General features: G+C 41.6%; 8 protein-coding genes across 8 annotated transcripts; 4 read left to right on the top strand and 4 right to left on the bottom strand.

Moving 5' to 3' along the window:
• Positions 1 to 454: 454 nt before the first annotated feature.
• On the top strand, positions 455 to 1,077 carry EAF02_003528 (uncharacterized protein; the record flags this gene model as incomplete). The annotated part of the gene is made up of 2 exons (XM_038899576.1): positions 455 to 549; positions 633 to 1,077. The coding sequence occupies 2 exons, from the start codon at positions 455 to 457 to the stop codon at positions 1,075 to 1,077; spliced, it is 540 nt and encodes a 179-aa protein (XP_038760503.1).
• Positions 1,078 to 1,546: 469 nt separating this feature from the next.
• EAF02_003527 (uncharacterized protein) lies at positions 1,547 to 3,877 on the top strand (the record flags this gene model as incomplete). The annotated part of the gene is made up of 1 exon (XM_038899575.1): positions 1,547 to 3,877. One exon carries the CDS (start codon positions 1,547 to 1,549, stop codon positions 3,875 to 3,877), a length of 2,331 nt encoding a protein of 776 aa, XP_038760502.1.
• Positions 3,878 to 4,968: 1,091 nt separating this feature from the next.
• Positions 4,969 to 7,239, bottom strand: EAF02_003526 (uncharacterized protein; the record flags this gene model as incomplete). The annotated part of the gene is made up of 6 exons (XM_038899574.1): positions 4,969 to 5,786; positions 5,853 to 6,089; positions 6,140 to 6,319; positions 6,466 to 6,525; positions 6,581 to 6,760; positions 6,966 to 7,239. 6 exons carry the CDS (start codon positions 7,237 to 7,239, stop codon positions 4,969 to 4,971), a joined length of 1,749 nt encoding a protein of 582 aa, XP_038760501.1.
• Positions 7,240 to 7,276: 37 nt separating this feature from the next.
• Positions 7,277 to 7,459, bottom strand: EAF02_003525 (uncharacterized protein; the record flags this gene model as incomplete). Its single annotated transcript, XM_038899573.1, has 1 exon — positions 7,277 to 7,459. One exon carries the CDS (start codon positions 7,457 to 7,459, stop codon positions 7,277 to 7,279), a length of 183 nt encoding a protein of 60 aa, XP_038760500.1.
• Positions 7,460 to 7,643: 184 nt separating this feature from the next.
• On the bottom strand, positions 7,644 to 7,877 carry EAF02_003524 (uncharacterized protein; the record flags this gene model as incomplete). Its single annotated transcript, XM_038899572.1, has 1 exon — positions 7,644 to 7,877. One exon carries the CDS (start codon positions 7,875 to 7,877, stop codon positions 7,644 to 7,646), a length of 234 nt encoding a protein of 77 aa, XP_038760499.1.
• A 1,534-nt stretch (positions 7,878 to 9,411) lies between these two features.
• Positions 9,412 to 12,942, top strand: EAF02_003523 (uncharacterized protein; the record flags this gene model as incomplete). Its single annotated transcript, XM_038899571.1, has 1 exon — positions 9,412 to 12,942. One exon carries the CDS (start codon positions 9,412 to 9,414, stop codon positions 12,940 to 12,942), a length of 3,531 nt encoding a protein of 1,176 aa, XP_038760498.1.
• A 4,080-nt stretch (positions 12,943 to 17,022) lies between these two features.
• On the bottom strand, positions 17,023 to 18,616 carry EAF02_003522 (uncharacterized protein; the record flags this gene model as incomplete). The annotated part of the gene is made up of 3 exons (XM_038899570.1): positions 17,023 to 17,654; positions 17,711 to 18,460; positions 18,520 to 18,616. The coding sequence occupies 3 exons, from the start codon at positions 18,614 to 18,616 to the stop codon at positions 17,023 to 17,025; spliced, it is 1,479 nt and encodes a 492-aa protein (XP_038760497.1).
• A 3,252-nt stretch (positions 18,617 to 21,868) lies between these two features.
• On the top strand, positions 21,869 to 24,741 carry EAF02_003521 (uncharacterized protein; the record flags this gene model as incomplete). The annotated part of the gene is made up of 2 exons (XM_038899569.1): positions 21,869 to 21,955; positions 22,006 to 24,741. 2 exons carry the CDS (start codon positions 21,869 to 21,871, stop codon positions 24,739 to 24,741), a joined length of 2,823 nt encoding a protein of 940 aa, XP_038760496.1.
• Positions 24,742 to 25,144: the final 403 nt, after the last annotated feature.

Raw genomic sequence — 25,144 nt, 5'->3', positions numbered from 1 at the left:
CATATGTGATGAGTAGATGCGGGGAAGTTGACGATCACCTAAAAGGGGAGTTTGACGAATCAAAGAACTGTTTTGTTTCACGGCTTTATGTTTGGGTTGACATAGTCCGCACGAGAATGTATGCACTAACTATATATTCACATCCATGATAACATACTGGATAGACAATTATAATCCAAATATATCTGTATCAAAGTAACAAACAACTGTCGTGCTATACAATTGACGTAGCTACCTAGGTAGGTGTCCGTTCATTCAAATGTTGTGTTATGTGATGTATGAGGCAGCGCAGCTTCGGGGAAAATAAATTTGGCGAGCCTCGTTTTCTTCGCAGACAGTGAGTGGACTTGAATCAAAAATACAAAATACCTTCAATTTTAAGACGGGAATCACTTTTTGCAAGTTCCCTTTACCAAATATTTAAATTCTCAAAATTCCCTCACCCATATCGACAATGTTTTCACGACCAGCTGTGAGAGCTTCGAGGATTTACTGCCGCTGCTATGCAAGCTCTGCCAGTACCCTTCCGCCTATGCTCTTGAAGATCAGGTCAGTACACACAGTACACACGACATGACATTCGTTATTCTTGTTTAGAGGGGGCAATTGTACTAATATCAGTCTGGTAATAGGAATGATATGAAGACTGCCATGAAAAATAAAGATAGCAACCGACTCTCAGTCCTTCGATCACTCCTCAGTCAAACACTCAATGCCTCTAAAACTTCCTCACCTATCAATACCGATATGCAAATGTTGGCTCTTCTCCGAAAAACTGCGAATGCCAGCCGAGCTGCAAGTGAAGAATTCAAGGCAGCAGGTAGAGAAGACCTCGTTGAGAAGGAAGAACAACAATTGAAGGTCTTGGAAGAATATGCTAGTGGTGTTGAGACGGTTGGTGAGGAAGAGATCAGAAATACAGTCAAGGATCTTGTCAATGGCATGAAAGCCGAGGGAGCAAAGATGCAAATGGGAGATGTGTTGAAGAGAGTATTTGCTCCTGAAGTATTGGGAGAAAAGAATGTAGAAAAGGGGGAGGTCGCAAAGATAGTAAAGGAGATTATGGCAGCATCGTAAGGGCGTTGGCCAATGTCTCAATTGTACGAGAAGATATCAAATTCGCAAAGCCTCAAGATCATAGAAATCAATTCAACTCAATCATCGTTACAATGTCTGGATTGATGGTATGGTGTTCAATCCAATTGACTCCATTTGACATCGAATATCCAGTCTAGATAATTATACCTACTACTCGAGTAGTGTACCTAGTACTGAATATCAATCGACACAAGTTTATCAATCATCGTGTTTCTTCATGATTTGACATCTTTGGGGATAAATCTTTCAGCCTTGTGTTCTCCACCCTTTTGATTGGATAAGGATGTTGATAAGTGACGCGACCCGGGGCCACGGTGACTACCTGGCATGTTGTGAATCTAGAGCTTGTAACATGCTTAGTTCCACCGCTCCTGGAAATGCCTCATAACCATAAATAAACAATTCTACTTCATGGCGACTTCAATACTAATTAAATACCATACTTAATATGCCAAGATTTCGACCAGCTACCACGGGTTATGCCCAAATTGCCCAAGCCGAAGAGTTCAGCGATGACGAAGATGAGGACCCCCTCGCTGCCAGCCATGCTTCCTTACAACCAGCAACCGCACCACGATATGCCTCTATTTCACAACCTCGACCGCATGGTGGAATGTATACAGATGGATACAGTTCACCCACAAATAATCGAAAGTTTGGGCATACGAGAAGGCGAAGTCGTATGGGAAGCAATGCCTCCGGCGTGGACATCAAAGCTATAAATGCTAGATTAGAACGATGGGCCGACGAGATAGCGTCCAAGTTTAAAATCAATAAAGTAAAAGGGAAATCACATCAGGAGGAAAAATTGGAAATCCAGCACTCGGTTTTTCAAGCACCGGAAGGCATGCGACCCGTTACTGCTGATACTTTAGCATCGGAGCCCGATCATGGACGAATGACTAAATCGGAATTTGAGGAGGTTGTTGAAAGTGTTCGAGTTGCGATTGAGCAGGGTATGCATCCGAAAATGATATCTCAGGGTAGTTCTGGAAGTTATTTTGCTCGAAATAGTGATGGAAAAGTAGTCGGTGTGTTCAAACCGAAGGATGAGGAACCGTACGCCGCAGGAAATCCGAAATGGAATAAATGGATTCATCGCAATTTATTTCCATGCTTCTTTGGCAGAGCATGTCTGATTCCCAATTTGAGTTATGTTTCCGAAGCTGCAGCATACACGCTTGACTGTAGGTTACGAACTCACCTTGTGCCCTACACCGACATAGTTCACTTGTCTTCGAAATCTTTCCATTATGATTTTTGGGATCGAAGGAAGTTTTACAGGAGTAAAAAGCCTCTACCTCCAAAGGTTGGCAGTTTCCAAGTCTTCCTCAAAGGTTTCAAGGACGCGAATATCTTTCTCCGTGAACACCCTTGGCCAGATCATGCAAATGGAGCATTTAGAATGAACGATACTCACAGAAACAAAAGAGGGTGGAAAGAGACTTGCCGTCCAGGTTCATCAAAGTCAGACGAGGGTAACGAAGGGGCAGGGGCTAGCAGTCCTACCGGATCTGGAGATGGTAATCAAAATCGACGTTTTGCTTGGACAGATGCATTACAACAATCATTTCGAGAGGAGTTGGAGAAATTGGTTATATTAGATTATATAATGCGAAATACGGACAGAGGCCTTGATAATTGGATGATCAAAATCGACTGGGAAAATCAGGGCGTTTCTATCGTTTCAGACCCTCCTCAAATGAGGACCAATCCAGACTCAGAACATGCACCACGAGTGGTTTCTAGCTCTGATAACATCAATATTTCTCATCTACCGGCATATCCCTACCGTAGTCAAGAGCCTATGGAAGCTACAAGTAGATCGGCTACACCATCTAGAATGGCAGCACCAACCATATCTATTGGTGCGATTGATAATAGTTTATCGTGGCCTTGGAAGCATCCTGATGCTTGGCGAAGTTTTCCCTTTGGATGGTTATTCTTACCTGTATCACTGATTGGACAACCATTTTCTCAAAAAACTCGAGAACACTTTCTTCCCTTGCTGACTTCGAAGCAATGGTGGAGCGAGACTCAGCTAGAGTTGAGAAAGGTATTCAGTCAAGATGCAGATTTTCAAGAACGCATGTTCGCTAGACAAATTGCTGTCATGAAAGGACAAGCTTGGAATGTCGTCGAAACCCTCAAAACGGTAGACCACGGTCCGTTAGAGTTGACTCGAAGACCAAGAGTTTGTGTCTGGGATGATCTTGTTGATATACCTGTTGCGGTTCCTATGAGGGTGCCTTCTGCAGAAATGCGAAGACGTAATGAGGCTCGCAATAGCCTTGATGAAGAAATGGATATTAGTGCCGCCAATGCGCCAGCACCGCAACCAGATCTTCTTGGACTTGCAAGTCCATCTACAGAATTACCAAATCCAAACCGATTCGAGTTAGCTAGTCCACGATATAGCGAAGAGCCTTCCCCCGACCTCGAGTCTTCTGAGCCAACATTTGCAAATACAGGATTCTCTCGAGATAATACTTCCAAGGATGGAGTGAGATTCTCAGATCGACCACACCTTCAACATTCTAGAAATCGTATGAGTTATGATGGGCCTGCAAGGTCACCAAACGGCAACCATTTTGAATCGAGAAGATTCTCATTTAGCTCGAGGAGTCGTGGAGCTGTTCAGACATTGTATGATGGTGATGATCTTGAGGGGGACTTGGGATATGCAGCAGCTGAAGGGATGGAGGGTAATCAAAGGAAGGTTATAGTAGAGAGACTTGAAACAGTCAAAAGCAAAAACCCCGTCTTTACATGGTGTTAATGGGGAAAAGGAATGATGATCCGCAAAGGCATAAATGAGTACGAATATGTATATTATTTCTCGGAAGGCGGCGCATGATTTTTATTTTTTTGCAAATGGGCGTCAAAATAGTCTGGAGATAGACATCTTCGGGGCAGTAATCATATGGGACAAGGGGGTAGCATGATTTTTATGAAATTGGTTGGTATGCCGTTCGCTTACAATGAATGAAATATATTTGAAACATCAAGATTTTTGTGTTATTCTTTTTCATCCTTTTTCGGCAATTGATGACTACCTACCTAGGTATCTGAAGTTTTGTAGGAAAGTCTTATTAGATTGAGCGTGATTGATGTTGGGATTGATATTGATACCCCGTTATTGTTATTATTATTGTTATTTGATAAACCTATAAATTCAAAGTTGATTAGGCTGACGGAAATGAAAAATAGATCTTGATGAGGTGGATGGATGGAATTTATTGATTACTAAGTAGTACCAAGTAGTACTAAGCTATTTTCTTTGTTCGTATTTCTCCTCGAATTGGATGGGGAGTGGGAATAGTGTGAAAATCCTGTTCTTTGACTTTTTTTCTGGGTTGGTGAGGTTGTGAGGTTGTGAGTTTTGAAATGGCTGGGGTTTAGGGGTTGGTGGTAGGTAGGTGGGTCTCTGGGAACTTCTTGAGTAGCTAGTAAGAGATGTTTGTTTGGGTGGTGATGGTGTGTGTATGTAGAAGGGAACTCGGAGGGAAAGGAAAGGAGAAGAAAAAGGGAAAGAAGTAATGAGGATGGCTTGTTGATGCGCTTTTTGTGGTGTACGAGATAGGAAGTAGGAAGTAAGAAGTGGGAAGTAGGAGGTAGAATGTCTGGGTAGTTATAGCAAGAACGGATTAGGACAGGTGAACAGCCGTCTATACTGAATGGATTGTTAGATGCAACTCAAATACTTACAAACAGAAAACCATGCGGAAGGGTATTTAAAACGAGGGAGCTCATTTCACTAGCGAAAAGAAAGGATTCGAAAAAGAAAAGGATAATTAAGCTGTATTCATGTAGCTTTGTAAACTAGGCTAGCAAGAGTGTGTGGTGGCAATTTCATGTCATCTAATCGTCTTAACCTTGACTGGTTGCGTTTTGAAATCCTCCAGAATTCGTTCTCTGGTTGTCAGCCCCCCTACTAGGAAGCCTTGATTGGTTGTCATATCTATCCTCGGGATGGAACCCTCTTCTTTCCATACCAGACGTGTTTGGATCCGATACATAGCTTACATAGTTGGAACCATCATTTCTCTCCGTTCTGTCCGATATAGACCAGGCTTGCGGGCCTTGATGAGTTTGACTGGGTTGTTGAGCTATCCTCATTCCACCCTCGCTAGTGGTGGTATAGTTCCGACTTAGGTCACCCCTGTCGTTGGGGTCTTCTCGGAAGCTATAGGCATTCTGCGGGAAGTCTCTGCCGCGATTTAGCTCCATTGGCTGAGCTTGTCGTCTATCGACAAGATTCAGACTCAAGCATGGATCTTGATAATGATTAACGTGATATGACTGGTCATAATCGTTAACTGGTACACATGAAGGCATCTTTCTACCAAACTGTTGACGGCGATCGTCCCGAAAATTTTGATCGGATGGAAGGCGAGGATTTGATGTTACTAGTGGTATTGGCGGGACACTCCCTCTTCGTGCCCCAATACGACTCCAACTTGAACTCTTGGGCTCTCCAAATTCATCGTCTCGATAACTCCTGTCAAGAGCTCTCTTGGACGTACCCACCCCATGATTCACTTCTTTCAGGTAATTAACAAACCCAAGGTACGCTTCGGAAACTGTTTCAAAATGACTTCCCTTTAAAATTACTTGTTTGTTGATGTTGTCAGTGAGACTTGTAGAATCACCGTCTCCTTGAGCATCGTATTCGGCAAGAGCGAGTGCTGTTTGGAATGCATTCCGGATTTAACGTCCGTTCCATCTCCATTCCCTATACTCGTCAAAATAACTCCTTGCAAAAGCACCAATATCCGCCTCATCGATCTTTAAATTTCTGTTTCTCTTCACAAATCTATCTTTCACCCGTTGCATATTCATTTTGAATATCTCCAGGGTGGAATTCCAATCAAGTTGTGGATAGTACAGACTGACGTGAATCCTGGACGTGAACGCCTCATCGAAAGCACCAACCCGATTCGTGGTAAGAAAAAGGATGCCTGCGTAGTACTCCAAAACACGCAGAAAAACTAGAAATTTTTTAGTATTTAAAGGAAATTCGTTTCACGGCACAACATACCCACTACAAGGGCATTGCGCAGAAAGTCGTGCCTAGTCCTCTCTGCCAAGAAGATATCTGCTTCGTCAATCAGCAGAATACAGCCCCATCTGTTTGCAAGCGAAAAATTAGTTTCGAGTGCTGCTTCGACTTCAGCGGCTTCTGATCCAAGATCTCCTGCATCATTGTCATAGTTCTTTTCTTAAGCTATTATTGTGATTGTCGGTACCAACCGCAAGTGATCTGGAATAAAGGCTTTCGAAAAGAATCTCCTACGCATTCTATGGGAAGAACGGTATTAGTATGATCTCTCTATTCGAGTACAGGTAAAGCAAAGATTAAAATACCTGCTGTGGAAGTTTTGCCCACCCCAGGTGCTCCGTGCAAGAGCATGATCAATCCTTTACCTTAACAGCATTGCGTTAGGTACAGCACAGTTTATATATTACTGGGAGCTCATACCTTTCCCACGCACTACATCCATTTCATCCTTATCTGCCAGCTTCGACTCCTTCTCTCTGAAATGCTGTCTGATTAGACACTTCACCATATCCTTATGGCCCTTTGGTAATACCAATTGGTCGAAGCCATCCTTATCATCAACTTGCCTCACCTCGGTAACATCTCCAAGATTCAACTTTGCTGCAAAACAATTAGTCTAGCTCCATGCTGATTTAACTGAGAAGAATAGAGGTAGAGACAGAAAGTATACCCCATTTTCGACTGCGTAAAATAAAGCCAAACACGCGGTATGACATGATCAATAACTCGTCTTGACTCGGCAGATTGTCACCTCGAGCCTCTTGTAGGCTTCATGGGACAATCATTAAAGATGAATGCCTCCAACTGACAGCGGAATACTTGCTTTCAATGAAAATTTCTTTGCGATTACGATCAACATATGAATCGCCGACCCATTCCTGATTTCTGTAACGCCTTGCATCGGGGTCGAAAATATCCGGTATTTTCTCATTTTCGTCTTCTGAGTATAGAGCAGTGTCTGCTAGATTTTCAACAGAGGGTACCCAGCTTTCTTGCTGAAGCAGAGCTTCTTCGAAATCAATCATTGCCTGACTATCAACCTCGTCTCGTGTGTCAAGGGTGAGTCCAGAACAGTGCATGTGTTTCACACCTGCTGTCTCAAGAAAGAGCTGGCCTCTAGCGAATCAGCCCTTCACGATTCATCTCCTTTCGGAAACGGAGTGGATACACTGGCAGTGAGGTGACATTATATTCTCCTTCATACTGTTGTATTGTGAAACGCTTCGAAACCGGACCAATGCGTTTGCCGTCATAATCTATACAAACACAGTGGATGGTGACAGGACTATGGATAGTCATTCTGGAATAGTCTTGCCTTTGAGATGTCCTGATTAACCTTATATGCTGCACTCTAGAATTAACGCTGACGACTCGGTAGACTTGCAGGAGTTTCCCCTCTATAACTTCATCTCCGGGTTTAAAGAGATGCCAAATGTCACTAAAAACAACCTTTTGGAAAGATCTGCTTGCTAAATACTTTTTTTTAATCTTTGATATAGTGATCAATAAATTCAATCAAGCAACCGAGTTCGTTAAATGCAGCCTCAGAATTAAGATCTAGGCTGTCTGCTTCGGGGGAATGATCTGATGCTGAGTCAGCCTCCGTCTTTTTTGCAGGTTCGTTTGAGCGTCCTTCAATAATCGTATATGGTGGCTGACCATCAGAGCCTACAGCAGTAGAGAGATCTTTGGGTTCTGGATCGCCAAATATTGCCATTTTCTTGCCGAATTTTGCGTTTAGTGCTGTGTATCATAGATGGCATAGATTTTTACTGTGATCATCGTGGCCCTCATTTCAAAGATATGGAACTGGTGGTGGATTCTTGTTTAGAGCTTCGAGAGGCGACCGATATGCGAGCGATCTTTAAGCTGCTTATATCTTGCTCTTCAAGTACAGAGCTTAGCAAATATATAAAGGGTGACTGCTTTTTGAATTTGACTCCAGGGGAACGAACAGGTGTCGAATTCAGCTCATCGCGATTTGAAAGAGAATTCGGCAACGAATTTTCGACAAGATATCATTGAGGTTCTGAGGTTACAAACGCTATCCGCTGGATCATCTCATCGAAACCTTCATGTCGTAGTCGGCTTTTGTTAACGCCGACTCGTTCCCAGTTAGTGAAAGCGAGTGTCCTAAGCGAGTGTTCCGTAACATTGGTATCAAGTCCATGAGGAGTTCGGAGTTGAGCTAGAATAATAACCTTCATGTCATTGTAATTAGCTCGATGAGAGTGACATATCTATTAGTATACCTAGTAGTTTCTAATAATTTAATTCTGAAGGCAATACAGTCCTAAGTAAAGGGACACTCGCTTTTACTAACTGGGCTCGCTGGGAACTAGGCGACCAAGTTATCGGAGGCCGGTGAATAGTCACGTGATTTACCGAAGACGTGAGAAATGAATACTTGATAATCTAGTTAGATAACTCGACTACAGTCATATTTAGTCTTCTTTTGATTATGATGAAGGTGATTTAAGAATGGGAACATGAATCACCGGGGGCATGAGAATGGGAGATGGCGATGTATTAGGATGTTTATGCACGTGAACAATGTCATTAGTGCGCTGAGACTACCTACCGAGCCTACCTAGGTATACTATGGATGAAGCTCGTCGAACATACCTAAGCAGCAGCCGAAACATCTCGAACCTGCTTTGTTGTATAAGTAAACTCTCATATGATTGAAAGCTACTTAATTAGGTATCTGTTTTGGTATCAAATATACCTACATACCTATCTAGGTAAATAACTTGAAAAACTTTCCTATTAAAAATGATATATCGTTGCTTACTAATTGCTTTGTACCTCAAGACTTACGGAAATTTTCTATCACATCTATCGCTGTGCCTCCTCTCTCTCCCACATCCCTACTCCGTACATATCCATACGTCTGCTCTCCTTCGTACTTTCACCTACCTATATAATAATAAATTCATTACTCATTCACACATAAGAAATTCTATAAATGCCTAGGTATTCACGAAACTCAAAAAAATTCAGTGAAGATCAAACAGAATGATCACATTCCGATGATTTTAGTTCCATCGACTTTTTCTTTTTCCTACTTACTTTTGCACAATCCTCCCTAGTGATAAATATTGCCCCTCCTGTGAATTTATCGGCTCAATTTACAACTACCTACCATTACAACCACATCATAACCATACACACAAACAGTACATACAACACACAACTTAATGCATGCGACCGTGACGAATATTCAAGGTTATCTACCATAAAGGAGAATTATGGCCTCAATGAATAGCAACTTCTCTGGTAATTTCCCAATCCTCGCAAACGGAGAGTCCCTACATACACACCAAGGCAAACTATCTGGAAGTTCAGACCTACACCCAAATTACCCTACCGATTTTGATAAACCTGTTACTTACAATCTCTCTGTCGCACAAGGCCAAAACCCTCCAAGATCAAGACCGAATCAAAATGAGAACAATCCCGGTATACCACTTTCGAACGGTCATGCCACAAATGCCCAAAATTGGAGTCCCGCGCAACTGCTAAATCCTCGAAGCGTTAATCAAAACTCACGACCCTCGCCCAATTTATCGCCTCATCCCCGACCAAGAATTTCACCAGCAGCATCTGCTTCTCAGCCTCTATTTCAGTTTGACACCCCCGGCGGATCGTATACGCCGTCACCTCCCTCGAACTCGAATTATAACGTGAACTCGAACTCGAATGGCCAGAATGGCTTTGCATCATACGCAAACCCAAGTGGGCAGATGCCGGGCATGGGAAGTTTTGTGGATCGAATGCATAATATTACAGATCGCGACATGGTACCTCAAAAACGCCGAAGAGTAGAAGACTTGACTGGGGAGGGAAGCAGAGCACAATTTAATGGAAGTTCTAGTGGAGGTGCATACGGACAATATGTGAAAAACAGGAGAGTTGAAGGCTCGAAGGATGGTTGTACCAAACAAGTACTCGACTTATCTTTAGTGGATGACGATGATGTTGTAGTTGTCGGGAATGAGCAGGATAGGGAAGTTTGCTACGGACGTATTGAAGGATCTCAACTCAACGCTCATCGAGTACCAACCCCAAAACCTGGAGCCCAATCACTTATACCCGAGAACTGGCCGCAGATAAAGATTGTCTTGAGAAGGAAGGAAGGGGATAAGACGAATAATATCCACGCTCTCGATTGTACTCGCGAAATTATTGGCTGTGTCGATGTGAATACTGCAATTGGACTCGCACCCATCCTCGACTCCCCAAAAATGGGTGTCAGAACAGCTGCCCGTATTCTTACAAGAAGAAAGACGCCTGATGATCAGCCAGTGGGTTCCCCATGCTCTGTTCGTTATAATTTGGATTTGAATCTTTACGGACCAAAAAAGCACGCTCTTCAAATTGGTCGGCACCTCTCTCACAAGCAATTGTGGTTACGAACCCCACTTTCTGTAGAAGCCGGCATTCCATTGCACAATCCTCATGCTATAGAGAAGCCTTCAAGGGCCTTACAGCCCACGTCTAGTACATACTCATCTTACGCATCTCGTTCTCAGGCCCCCGTTCGGACAACAGAAGAAATTCGAAATGACGTTTTGGGAGTTTTCGACTCATTGCCGAGATCTGAAAATTTACCAGAGATGGAGCCAAGTTCTTTGATTACTACGGAGCTGCTCAAACATCAAAAACAGGGTCTCTACTTCATGATAAATAGAGAAAAGGAACGAAATTATGAGATAAATGATAAATGCGATTTGTGGAAACTTAGACATGGGAATAATGGGCAGAGGATATATTACAATGTTATCACCGGTGATGAGGAACGTAAAAGTCCACCACAGGTACTTGGTGGAATTCTTGCCGATATGATGGGACTTGGCAAAACTCTCAGCATTCTCTCCTTGGTAGCTACAACACTGGACGATTCAAGAGACTGGGCGAAGCAAAGACCATTACAATCCGACCAGAGAGAGCAGCCAGTTCTTAAATCAGGCAAGGCTGCCGCTCAGCCCAAGTTTGAACCCGCAACTCTCGCTTTGAACTGCAAAACTACCCTTTTAGTTGCTCCGCTCAGTGTCATTTCCAATTGGGAAGATCAGATCAAGGCACATATCAAACCCGATGCTTTGAAGTATTATATCTATCATGGCGCTAATCGTATCAAAGATGTTACGAAATTGTCAGAGTATGATATGGTCATTACTACATATGGTTCTGTCGCTAGCGAATGCAATAACAGGAACAAAAAGAAAGATGGTAAATATCCTCTCGAGGAGATGAATTGGTTTCGAATTGTACTCGACGAAGCTCATATGATTCGGGAACAATCAACTTTGCAATTCAAGGCTATTTGTAGGCTTTCAGCACAGCGTCGATGGGCATGCACAGGTACACCAGTTCAGAATCGACTTGAGGACCTAGGTGCTTTGATGAATTTCCTTCGCGTCAAACCATTCAACGGAAGTGGGTTTGCCCAACATATACTATCCCCTTTCAAGATATGCGATCCTGAAATCATTCCCAAACTTCGATTGTTAGTCGACAGCATTACTCTTCGTCGACTCAAAGACAAAATTGATCTTCCTAAGCGTCATGATCAGATTGCTAGGCTAGATTTCAGTGATGAAGAGCGTATGGTCTATGATATCTTCGAAAAGAATGCAACAGATAGGCTTAAAGTTATTACTTCTCAGGGAGAAAGTGCATTGGGAGGCAAAACCTTTCATCACATTTTGCAATCAATATTGCGTCTTCGTCAAGTCTGCGCTCATGGCAAGGACTTGTTGAGTCCTGAGGACTTGAAAATCATGAATGGTCTAAGCAAGGATTCCGCTATCGATCTTGATAGTGAAGAATACGAAGATCAAGATGGAATGACACCCAAACAGGCTTATGAAATGTATAAGTTGATGAGGGATACAGGCACAGATAGTTGCTTGACGTGCAATCGGAAGATTGGCTCTCAGGATGTTGTCGATTCTGATGGCGAATCTAAGGAAGAAGTTATCGGATACATGACACCATGTTTCCATATCATTTGTGGCTTGTGCATTGGTGCTTACAAATCTCAATTGGAAGAGATGGCTTTTGGTGGTTCTTTAGTCGGATGTCCTACTTGTCACCAACAAATCTCTCCGTCTATGTTCTTTTCTCTGAAACAGGAGGAAGTAGACAAGGAAGAAGAATCCCGATTGAAAACCAAGGAATCGGCAAAAGCAGGCAAGGATTTATCAAATTATGGTGGACCTCATACTAAGACAATAGCTTTAATCCATGATCTTTTGGCATCTAGAAGGGAATCACAAGCAAGACCGAACGAGCCACCCATCAAAAGTGTTGTCTTTTCTGGCTGGACAACTCATCTTGACCTTATTCAACTCGCTTTGCAGGAGAATAATATTCCTTACACACGTCTCGATGGTAAAATGACTCGTATCGCTCGCTCAATGGCAATGGAGAAATTTCGCGATGATCCATCAATCGTTGTTATTCTAGTTTCCATCGCTGCAGGTGGCCTCGGTCTTAATCTCACCACAGCTAATAAGGTCTATGTCATGGAACCTCAATTCAACCCTGCAGCTGAAGCTCAAGCTATTGATCGTGTACATCGATTGGGTCAAAAGAGAGAGGTACAGACAGTACGATTTATTATGAATAAGAGTTTTGAGGAGAAAATGTTGCATATTCAAGACAAGAAGCAAAAGCTGGCGAGCTTGAGCATGGATTCCCAGAAGGGAAGGTTGGATAAAAAGGAAGCGTCGATTAGGAGATTGGAAGAGTTGAAAGATTTGTTCAGGAAGTAGGCGTAATGACAATGACAATTTTCTGGGATTTGGACCTTGAAATTTCGGTGTTATTGGCAGGTTGGAGGGGACCATTGGGATTGTCAAAATTAGATACAAGGGTCAATGGTACATTAGATCCTTAGGGATGGAGTTTGGGATGATGTTACATGTATACATCATTTTTTCTGATTCAAGATCAGACACTAGATTCCCACCTCTTATGTTTTTCTTTACATTTTGTTAATATCATGTTCTTCCTGGGTGGGCGTTTGTGGACAGGATGATCTTCAGGGGAATCAAATGCACGATCATGATATGACTTCAATTTTGGGGAGCGGGAGGTTAGCTTCGTTACCACTACACTTTTTAGAAATATATTTTTAGAGGACTTTATACAATGCGTGAAAAGGATGGGGTTCGGCGAAGGCTGTATTGCATTGTACTGTATGTAGTACATGTTCATGGAGAAATTTGGAGGTTTATTTGATGGGATGGGTGGATTGAGGGGTTGAGTTTGAGATGTGGTATTGATAGATAGATACATAGATCATTGTTACTTCTTATGCGATCATTAGGCCTTGCGTGGTGTGGTGTGATTTAATGTGATACTGTATGTATCCTGTGAGAAGAGGAGAAAAGGATAGGGGTTTGCAACAGCTGCTGATATGTATCCTTCTCTATTATATACTTGTCATCGGCGGTGTATCAATAGAGAGATGGCTCTTGCGACTGAACCAAAAGCCTAGGAGCTCTACATACTTCCTCTCGTTTTAGCCAGCCCTTTCAGAAATGATGACGGTCGGTTGTTTGTTGATCCTTAATGTTCGACTCGGTTTGAGAGTTTTATGAATCTTGAGTGATTGTTAGTTAGATTGTGTAATGTGCGATGTGCGATGTTTTCGAGAGTTGAGAGATAGGGTTTTAATAAGATCTGGGATGTTGGGATGTTCTACAGCTCCTTTTCATGGAGATGGAGATGTACGTAGAGATGTGCTACTGATTGTATTGTGGACTTCATTAGTAGTGGGTATGAAAGGGGGGGGGTTAAATGTTTGCGGATTTGGTGGAGGGGATTTATTTTCTTGGGAGGAGGAAGATGGATGGATGGAGGTTTGTGGTGTCAGAGTTGTGTATAGTTGTGTTTTGTACGGGATGGGAGTGATATCTACTCTAGGTAGTGATGGGAGAGTTTACGATGAGTTCTGTATGCTGGTATGTAGGTAGATATAGATATAGACATAACTTTTGCTGTTTGGTTTTTTGATAAAGATGATATAGATGATATGGAGGTGTTTATTCGATCGTTACACAAGGAGATGAGTAAGGTATCTGATGAGAGGATTTGAAAGAAGAGATGATGGGTTGAGGTTGGGGAATTCTACATATATGTATATATATGTGTGTGTATGTGTAATTTGATAGGATTGAAGCAATTTGTAACGAAGATTCTTGAATGATTGTTTAGAAATACTTCATAGTTGAGTAATTAAGAGTGTAACAAAGTATCCTCGAAATTGTATAGCTAGAATATATAGAAACTTGCTATTTTCGTCATAGCATTGCTGGGGAGTCAAGACGACAACTTTGTCTTAAAATAGATTAGAGTCGATGTGATATTGTATATGTAACTTTACTTTATTTTAATATACCATGAATGAATGAGAGAATGAGAGAATGATATCCCATGATTTCTTAACAGTAAGGTAGATATAAAAGATAGGTATCTATCTATACATCCTGAGAGAGAGGGGGGGGAGCACCTCGAATATAAGAACTGTTCTCAAATTCGAAGACTTGAAATCCTACTTGAGATTTTACATACATACATATATATATAAATAATATAATAGACTTCCGTTGTTTAACTTGACTTGAGAAAATAAATTATATTCTAATTACCTAGATAGTTATTATTCGAAGCAGACAGATATCTCAATACAATTAATGATTATCAATCCTCGAATCTCACTCCAACCCCGCGTATCAACCGACCGACAAAATAGCGAAACGAGGGATTTTCCCACCGAGAATTTTCAGATTCGTATGCTGTGGAAGGAAAATTATATTTTATATTTTGATCTATCTAGAAATGAATAATAGTGATAGGTGGCTTGATAAATAAAATAAATACTAATCATCTCACTCAAGATCTAGAGATTGAATAATATAAAAGTAATTGATGAAATCAGAAATAAAGGATCCGGAAGAATCTACTATACAAATAATCTCCTCACATCCTATCAAAGACTCCCCCTCCCCCTCTCCCTCTCCGCCAAACACCCCAAAAACCACATCCTCATTAATTCCTCTCCAACCCCAGTGCTCGCAAATTCCCACACAAGATCTCTCTATCCATCCCCCAATTAGTCACTCCCAGCCCCTCCAGCCCCTAGCATCTAGGTCTCCCTACAGAACCCACCCACACAATCAAAATTTCATCCACACTTTTCAATATATACACACACATCTCTCCCACAACATCAAAAATCTCAAAGGTGAGATGGCCGAGTTGGTCTAAGGCGCCAGGTTAAGGTCAAGCTTAACATAAGATTGTCTGCAATCTCCTGGTCTAGTAATAGGCGTGGGTTCGAATCCCACTCTCATCATGTTTTTTTCCTTCTTTCTTTCCTTCCTTTTTCGAAAAATAAGATCACCTGGTGGATGGATGTAGAAGAGAAGATTTTTCTTTTCGGGAAAAGAGTGAATAGTGTGTTGTGTGAATGACTAGGTATGTATTTCTTCTCCACTTGTTTCGTTCGTTGGTTGGTTCTTTGTGTTGATCGGATGGATGGGATGGGATGGTTGGATGAATGGCTCGGATGGATAATACTAAACTAAGCTTCTAACTAGGTAGATACCTAGGTACCGAGGTAAGGTTAATCAAGTGCCGCTTTTTGCAACGCGTGAGAGAAAGACTTTTTTATACGAGGGCGTGTTTTTGATGAGGGCCCGGATTGAATTTAAGCGAATTTCCTTATCAAAACTATACTTTATTCCCTGTTTTTATAAATATATTATAATTTGAATATTCTTTATAAAACTTTGAAATTCATAATGTATTTAAAGATTTAATAAACAATTATTCTAGTATTGGTTTTTTTTGAATTGAATGAAATATTAATCAATAAATCTTATATAAAATTTCAATCCTTAAAATAAGTATTATTTTTATAACAATTTTAAATAATAATAATTCATTATAGATTTTAATTAAATGAAAAGAATTTATAAAGAATCTAAAATCATATTGTAAAATTATATATTAGAATCTCTTTATATATAATAATTCAAATATATAATATTATTAATCAAATTTAATATTGAATTCTAAAATAGATAAGTTTTGATGTGAAAAGTGCCTGTATACAAACCCGGGCTCTCATCAAAACCACGCCCTTGTATTCAAATTTCATATATAAATATATTCCCATCAACTATGTAATCATATAAGATACTCTGAAGAAAGCTCTTTTCTATATTGGCTATTTGATATCTATATCTTACGAATTCCTTTTGATTTCCGATTTCCGATTTCCAATTGGAATGAGAATGAGAATAAGAATAGAGGCAAGAATTAGAGTTTCGTGAATTTTAGTATTTTATTTATCGAGTGAGGGAGGGGCTGGAGATGCATATAGGTGAGAACACCAGAACTCACACTTGACTCTCAGACTCGAAACTCAACTTCTAATATCAACTTGCAAAGTAAAGCTACTTTCCATCTCAAGGCCTGAAAGCTACCTCTCTCTTAAACATCACTTCTCATAGAATTTAACCTTAACGTAATATCAATGAGATCTGATCAAATCATGTATACATACACTACTTCCTCATTATCATATCTAAACTATGTATATCTAAAATCACAACGCCGAAAATACAATAGGTGGTATCATAAAGGAAGTATCCTGACCCTTTTTCCCCTTTGCGAAAAAAAAAACTAAACTTTGAAAACCATTCGAATCATCCAGATCGAAGAGACCGTACCGACCGACCATCCATACCACCGACCAACCTAACCTCCATATTCCCATCTCCTTTGCTCCCAACCAACCAGTTAATATTTATACAAGACAAATCAAGAAATCTCTCCATCTCTCAAATTGCAACTCCAACGCTATCACTTCCATGTCCATGTCCATAAGCCATACTCCATCTAGCCTCCTCACCCTTCTCACTCCCACCGAATGTTCTCGCGCCATCTCTACTTGGTGGCGCGACCTGCAACCCCTTACTATCCGCGCTAACTCTCACTTCATACCCCAATCCCCGTGCGTATCTAGCTCCATATCCTAGACTTGGACTATCACTCCAACTCGTCGCTTCGTAATCTTCATTACCATCAATTTCACTTTCGATACTACTCACACTACTCACACTGTGTGGGTTATGGATTTCTTTGACTTCGATGCATTGATAAAAGCCATCTCTAGAGGTTACGGGTCTGGGAGTGTTGGTAACGGAATCGAGAGACATGTGACGGGAGTGTTGTTGTTCGGAACCGGATGGGAATAACCAGGAGGAGACCCGCGATAGAGATTTCCTTCGATTCGTAATTTGAGGTGTTTGGAGAACCAATGGAAGAGGGGGAGGTAATGGACGTTCTTTAAGAAGTTTAGGTGCGTGAAGAGAAGAGTCTAGGGATTTCATGCGGCGAGGACGAGAGGGTGCGGTTTGAGGGCGATGATCGACATGGTGGGGTGGAAGCTCGGTGATGGGTGGCATGGGTTCTTCGAGTTTGTTAGCATTTTCGCATTAGAATATAATGATGTAATCAGAGACCTACCTGTGAACTCCGAGTATATACTCTCACGTCTTTCATGTCGACTCTCGGCTCGGCTTGCACGACTTACTGGTCGACTGGCTAGATAAATACTTCGTCTCTCGATAGCGTCATCAAGTTCTTTTAACTTTTTATCCAATTCCATATTCTCTAGCAATGCAGACTTGACTCTCTCATATGCAAGTGGTTCCGTATTTGCTCTCAATCGTGTAGGACGTTCGTGAGGTAAATCACTTGACAAAGCATTCAACAACTCCTCGGTGTTCATTGATCTCCTTTCCATAACTGTCGACAGAACTGGTTTTCTAGGTACCCTAAATTCCAATGCCGACTCGCTTCTCATATGAACTAAAGGACGATTCTTCGTGTCTTCATTGAAGTGAGGTCCAAATTCAGGCAAGGGCGATAATCGATTTCCTGGTAAGTATATGCTCAATTCCAACGGTCGCAATTTCGGTTCTTTCCTAAGTACGACTCGTTCGGGCTCTCTCACATAACTCATTTCCGTATGATGTTGGAAGTTATATGGCGCACTAATCACCATTCGATTTGACGCACGAGATGATAAATTTCTTTTCAAAGTAAAGCTGCTTGCACGACTTGACGTCCTCGATCGAGTTCTCGCCCATTCTTTTCCTCTAGTTTCTGGTCTTTCAAAAGCAGATGCTGTTGGTGGCCTTTCTGGAGGTTGTGATAATGGGGGAGATATTAATTGAGGTTGCCCATTTATTATTCGCATTGATTTCTCTGGTTCTTGATGTTTCGTTAGAACTCATACTTGCTGACTTGAGCATTGTGATTTGTTTGCTTACCAGAGCTCTCCACATCTTCCCCCGCCGCACAACAATTGATAGAAGAAGTTAACCATGCCATTTGCGCATCAGTGAGAAACCTGCTCAAAGATTGCATGACCACGACTTCATACCGAACACAATTTGAATTAAATGTAAAAAGAGAAAAGGACAAAAGACAAAAGACAATAGAAAACGAGAGTGAGAATATTTCCAAAGGGAAAAAATAACGGGAAACAATCAAGTGGAAAGCTAAGAGAGCATCATTGCGAAAGTATAGATGAGATATGAAGAATGTGATAACTCTATCTTAATGATTGGTTATCTAGGCATAAATGGGAGCGTCGTACCAGACAGTCAAAGATCGAGACGCCGGAAAAAGCCTATTCGAAATTGAGAGCCAAAGGCACACCAAATTTGAGTTTCTTCGCAGCGGGTAAATATTGCATTGTGAGGCTTGAGATGGGTGTAGATGACCCATGATTATTCCACATTGCCCATGATTACCCATGATTACCCCATGGCGTGCAGATGCATGCTCACACCTGCTTGCAGTTACGCACAATTGTTTCTGTTGGTGCATGGTGATAGGTTGTGATGAGATGGAGTGGGCGGGGTTGGAAGGGGAGATAGACCGCTAGATTGACCATTGGGCGGCAAATTTACCAGTTAATTGAAAGGATTTGCCCCGACAGGAATGGTCTCTTGACATTTGCTCACATTTTGGGATACTTTGATGGACTTTGATGGACTTTGGGTGTACTTGAAAGGAATGGAAGGATTAAAATTTGGATGGGATGGCTGTGAAAATAATTCAAGCAATTCTATTCTTTCTGTACCTTGCAGGACGGACTAACCTTTGTACTAATGCAAGAAATCATTTGAAGCTATTAAAAGAGATCTACAACAATACATGTATCTACCAGTTACCTAGCTATGTTTCTAGGTTTAAAATGCAAAATCTGGTCGTTCAATAGACGTTCCTGTGATGAAGAAATCCGTGCGTTTTGACATCGAGGACGATCCGGGAGAGTAACCTAGATGTGATGAGATTTCCACACGATGTGATGTGTATTTTTAGTTTCTTATCACTTTGAAAGCTAAAGCTAAATGTTGGGATCTACCAAGTGACGCAAAGTGTGATGGTGGCTCATTATTGAAATATAATGTTGATGATCATCAGGTAGTGGTATATGCTAACTGTGTTTACAATGAAATGATACATTACCAACGCTTGATATCATCATTGCCATCGAAGAGGCAATATAAGATTTGAAGGAATGAGAAGGATTTTGGTATGTGAGTAGTATGCCGTAAAATAGTCTTTCTGAGTAATACACGGGAGCGATGGTGTATCATACATCGTGTATCATGTATCGTGTACCATGGATTTATATAATTGTATATTGATCCCATTTGTTCGACTCAGAATGAGACAGAATGTTGCCATTAGATCTTTCGCCATCTTTCCTATCTTTGGAGTGGCACGGTAGCGACGCGGGGGATTTGTATCTGACACACGTGGTGATTAATCTCTGATTGTTGGTTAAGAAAATCTTGGAAAAGCATGAATTAGGTCAGTCAAAATCTATCAGCCGGTGGTGGATGTGTGTGTGTGTGTGTGTGTGTGTGAAGACGAGGAGGCGAGGTAAGCTAAGATACGCTCTCTTCCTCTCATTCACCAACCAACAATCTGTTTCTGAGGATACAGTAACGTTCCACTGAGAAGAGCAGCCAAATGTGAATACCGGCTCCGCCGAGCTTAGAAGTATATAACATAGTAAGCACTTCGATTATAAATCTCACTCGCGTGCCATCCGTATATGCCACCATACTGCACACTAAGAACAACTCAACAATGGATGCGACGTGTTTGAGAGCCCTTGCTCATGTAGGAGTTGTCTTCTAGAACGCCATAGATCCTGACTGTACATGCTTACTATAGTAATGCCTAATATTCATCACACTCGGGATTCGGTATGGTGGTCGCCGGAAGCTTGAACACATCAGCTTAAAGCTTAGGATTCGTAAGTTCGTTCTCATTCTTCGGAAGAATCGATTTTGCAAACCTCAGTATCTGTCGGCAATCTTGACCAACAGCTTTTTTGTTGAAAAGAGACTCGAGAGACTTTTTGCAATGCGCGGTAGTGATTGATAGTCATCTTGTGCCTTGTCCAGCTGGCTGTTGTTGGATACTTTCCCATCAAATCAAATAGATCATGCTGAGAATGATTTTTAAACAGTTGTATCGTAATTACGCAGTAGAACAGAGCGAATATCTGACTATCATAGGTGGTATGATCTCTCGTATATATTCACCATATGAGCCACCGACAATTGGATTTAGATGGACCTCGGGAGACCTCGAGGGATGGTATGTTATGGAGATCAAATGTTGGAGGCGCAATTCCATGATTGAAGAAAGAGGGAGAGATCTTAATAGATTCGGTGACATGGAAACCAACTGTTAAATAACTTAACTACCATCATCTCCTTTGATTCGGTCGACAGGTACAAACATGATAAAAATGGAAACACGATGATCAAGTACAGAATCCTATTGGTACTCAAATTGTCCGATGTGGCTAGGGCTTAGGGGGGCTGATATAAGGCTACTGCGCGAGATCGGGAAGCTTAATTTGGCTACGGACCCCTTTTGTGCCAGCAAATTCCTTACCATGTGTGAACGAGAGACTTTGTTTGGCTAATTATATTCTCAAAAACCCCTCATAATGTATGGATTTGGGGGCCATGTTTGAGAAAACCTTTGGGTTTATTGCGTTCTATTGGTCCCGTACGGCAATGTTTACTCGTGCTGACCCCTCATTATGGCGCAGATGCACAGGACCAGCGCAGACTTTGGGGGATTCAAGTGGATCGATCTAATGTCTAGAACTCAAGTAACTGGTATCGTGAAATACAGCACGGAGTTCCTGATCATTCTTAAAGGAAGTCACAAGTGCCATGTTTCGTTCTTGCTGTACTCGACACCTCGATCATTCCTGACTTTTCTTAGCACTTGATTTGACTTGAGTGTTTCAGCAAAAGATCATTTTTTATATTTACAAGTCTGTCATTTTTATGATCCCTCTCATTGCTTTCATATTTCTTTATGATTCACGGCTCTATTATAAAATCCTCCAGTCATTCATGTAAATACTTGCTCCTACACACAGACGCTCTTTGCTTTTGGCACCACTCTGTGAGGAAAGTAGAGGATGTGTATGCATCTCTGAATTCACCACTGCTAATATGCATGATCATATATAACAGTTCAACAATTTCACTATTTCTTGGACGGTTCAGGGCTCCATAATCATGGGATTGAAACCAACTTCTAACACATCTCGATTTTTTTGACACCTTTCTAATGTATCTTTACACTGCCCTACTCGGGCTCATAAGTGGAGCGGTGGCTCAGTCTACTGTAGATTATTCACGATATGTCCTCACATCAGTAAGTTGATACGATACCCAGTACCAGAGTTTACCTAATGTACTTTCTAGAATGGCGAGGCCAGTGGAGGCAATACGTTCCCTGGAGTTTCTTTACCTTTTGGTATGGTCAAGCTTGGGCCTGACATGTTTACGGGAAGTGATAGTTATTCTGGAGCTGCATTGAATGGCAACTTTACCGGATTCTCTATGATGCACGAGAGTGGAACTGGAGGATCACCGAAATATGGTGTTGTCTCACAGATGCCAATACTTGGGAACATAACCAACCCACTGGCCAATCTGAATGATACTCGGGCCTCTGCCGATATCACATCGGTAGGATACTACAAAGCTTCGCTGGGAAGCAACATCACTGTTGAATTGTCGGCAACAAGTCGTGCGGGCTTTTATCAGTACACATTCCCAGAGGGTAAAGGCACCCCAAACGTAGTTGTTGATGTGTCTCATGTATTACCATCCTATCGAAAACAAGGCCTTTCCCAGAATTACCTTGGCGGGAATATTACTGTGCTAGAGGATGGGCATTATGAAGGATTTGGTGATTATAACAATGGATGGAATATGGCACCTGACTGGAGAATATACTTTTGTGGCTATTTCGAAAGTCCAGCGATATCAAAGACATTTATCGGAATGAGCCTAAATGGAAGCGCAGTTGCAAGTTATGGTACAGAAAAATCTGCTTCTTCCAAAACTCGACTAGGAGCCGTGTTCAGTTTCAACACTACAACGGTAGTCTCCAGAGTAGGAATATCTTTTATATCATCAGCCCAGGCTTGTGGAAACGTCAATTCACAGATACCTTCTGGTACAACGCTCTCCACCTTGACCAACGATGCGAAAAGTGTCTGGAATACCGAAGTATTATCCAAAGTCACGACTACCGAGACCAATAAAACGAATTTACAGTTATTATATAGCTCCCTATATTTCATGCACTTACTACCATCCAACCGGACCGGGGAAAACCCACTCTGGACTTCATCAGAGCCATACTATGATGATACCTTTACAACTTGGGACCTATTTCGGTGTACCTTTTCGTTGCTTCATATACTTCAGCCGGTAGCATATGAGGAGTATATTCGATCACTGATTGACATATTTCGATTCGAGGGTTATATGCCAGATGCGAGGTCCTCGAACTTCAATGGCGCAATACAAGGGGGGTCGAATTCTGATAATGTGCTAGCTGATGCCTATATAAAGGGAGTGAGAGGGGCAGTGAATTGGACAACTGGATACCAAGCTATGGTCAAAAATGCTGAGGTTACCCCAGCTAATAACAACGATCCTCGAGATAATTCATCTTCGACGAAAGAAGGTCGTGGAGCCCTTCCAGATTGGTTACAGTATGGGTATATTACACCAAAATATGGCCGATCTGTGTCTCGAGCTGTCGAGTATTCTTTTAACGACTTTTCCCTTTATCAAGTAGCGAATGGGTTAGGAATAAAAGACGACGCAACTAAATACTTGGAGAGATCTCGTAATTGGGTAAACCACTGGAACCCGAACGCTACTTCTGTAGGGTTTAATGGGTTTCTCGTTCCTAGAAGTGCTTTAGGATTTATCAAACAGGACCCACTCTCGTGTGGTGGATGTTATTGGGGAGATGCTTACTATGAAGCACTCCCTTGGGAATATTCCTTTAATATGCATCATGACATGAACACACTGATCGCATTATCAGGTGGACCGTCAACCTTCGTCAATCGTCTTGACACCATGTTTAAACCTGGAATCAACACCTCTGGGCGCTCTTCAGCATTTAACAATACGATCTTCAACCCAGGCAATGAGCCATCGTTCACCACACCTTACTTATATAACTACGTAGGAAGACAAGATTTGAGTGTAATGCAATCTCGATACATTGCAAAGTCATATTACTCACCTACACCTGGTGGATTACCAGGGAATAGTGATGCTGGCGCAATGGAATCATGGTTAATCTGGAATATGCTTGGTTTATACCCTATGGTAGGGCAAACCACCTTCCTGATTGGCAGCCCATGGTTCGCCAACACAACCATTCAACTTGGTGGCGGGAAAACACTTGCTATGACCACTGTTGATGGTTCGGAGTCCTCCTTCTACGTACAATCCCTCACAGTGAATGGAAAACCATGGAATCAATCATGGCTTACCTGGAACGATGTCTTTGCGAATGGTGGGACAATGGATTTTGTTCTTGGACCTCAACCCTCCAATTGGACAACGGGACCAGCACCACCAAGTCCAGCGAGCATGGTCAGCGATACTGCCAATCCCAACAGTATTCTGACACCGGTACCCACAGCTCCCGATCCTAAGTCTCATCATAGTACTGAAAGAGAGAGAAGAAAAGCAATGCTGAGAGAGATAGCTTTTGTGATCCTAGCTGTAACTGTGGTAACAATTTCCTGCGCAGGAATTTGGTATTGGCGAAAAAGAAATGCTACAGTGAAAGTAGATGTTGATGATCAAGAAAAGGGGCCCAAACAGAAAGGTGTGTCTGTACGAGAAAATGAACATAGTAGCAAAAACTACAAACAAAAGTTTTTGAGATGGATGAGATGGAGACCAATGGGTGCTCCCAAGGGTGATTTGAAGAGATCAATCACTACAAAGAATGGCCTTAGGAGTATCAGTGAAGATACCATGGTTGATGTGAGAGAATCAGACAACCAAAGTCCTGGGAAGGTACCTATGATTAAAGTGAAAGGATTTCATGAAACTTCATCTGAAGAAGCTCTTGAACCTTGGACGCCCTTCTGGAACAAACAGAAGGATATTCGATGAGAGGATCTAGGCTATAAATGAATAATGAAAACAAAAGCTGTAGGATATACTAGATGATTAGATATAGATTTAGAATATAGAAAGACCATAGATTTGTATAAGAGCAGATACTTCATATTTTCCAACATATTTATATTCACCAGAGTGGTTTGCCGTTTTTCTCTTCTGGTACAACCAATTATCAACCAACTGTCAATTGTTGTAGTATTCACCCCTTGTTTCAATACAATTTGTGCTAGGGTGTAGAGAGTTGTATATCCAAATATAGAAAAGATATATTGATTTGAAAATTGTCTAGAACAACAGTTGTGTTTGGTTAACATCATTTCTACTCGATGAATTTCCTTGATATTTGCTTGTACAGAGGTGATTAGGCACTCGGATCACCCTAGTGAGCTCGGAC

The sequence above is a fragment of the Botrytis sinoallii genome, assembly GCF_014898435.1.
Source record: "Botrytis sinoallii strain Bc 23 chromosome Unknown BSIN_005, whole genome shotgun sequence".
Classification (NCBI taxonomy): Eukaryota; Fungi; Ascomycota; class Leotiomycetes; order Helotiales; family Sclerotiniaceae; genus Botrytis; species Botrytis sinoallii.
This window is presented reverse-complemented; position numbering and strand designations above follow the sequence as displayed.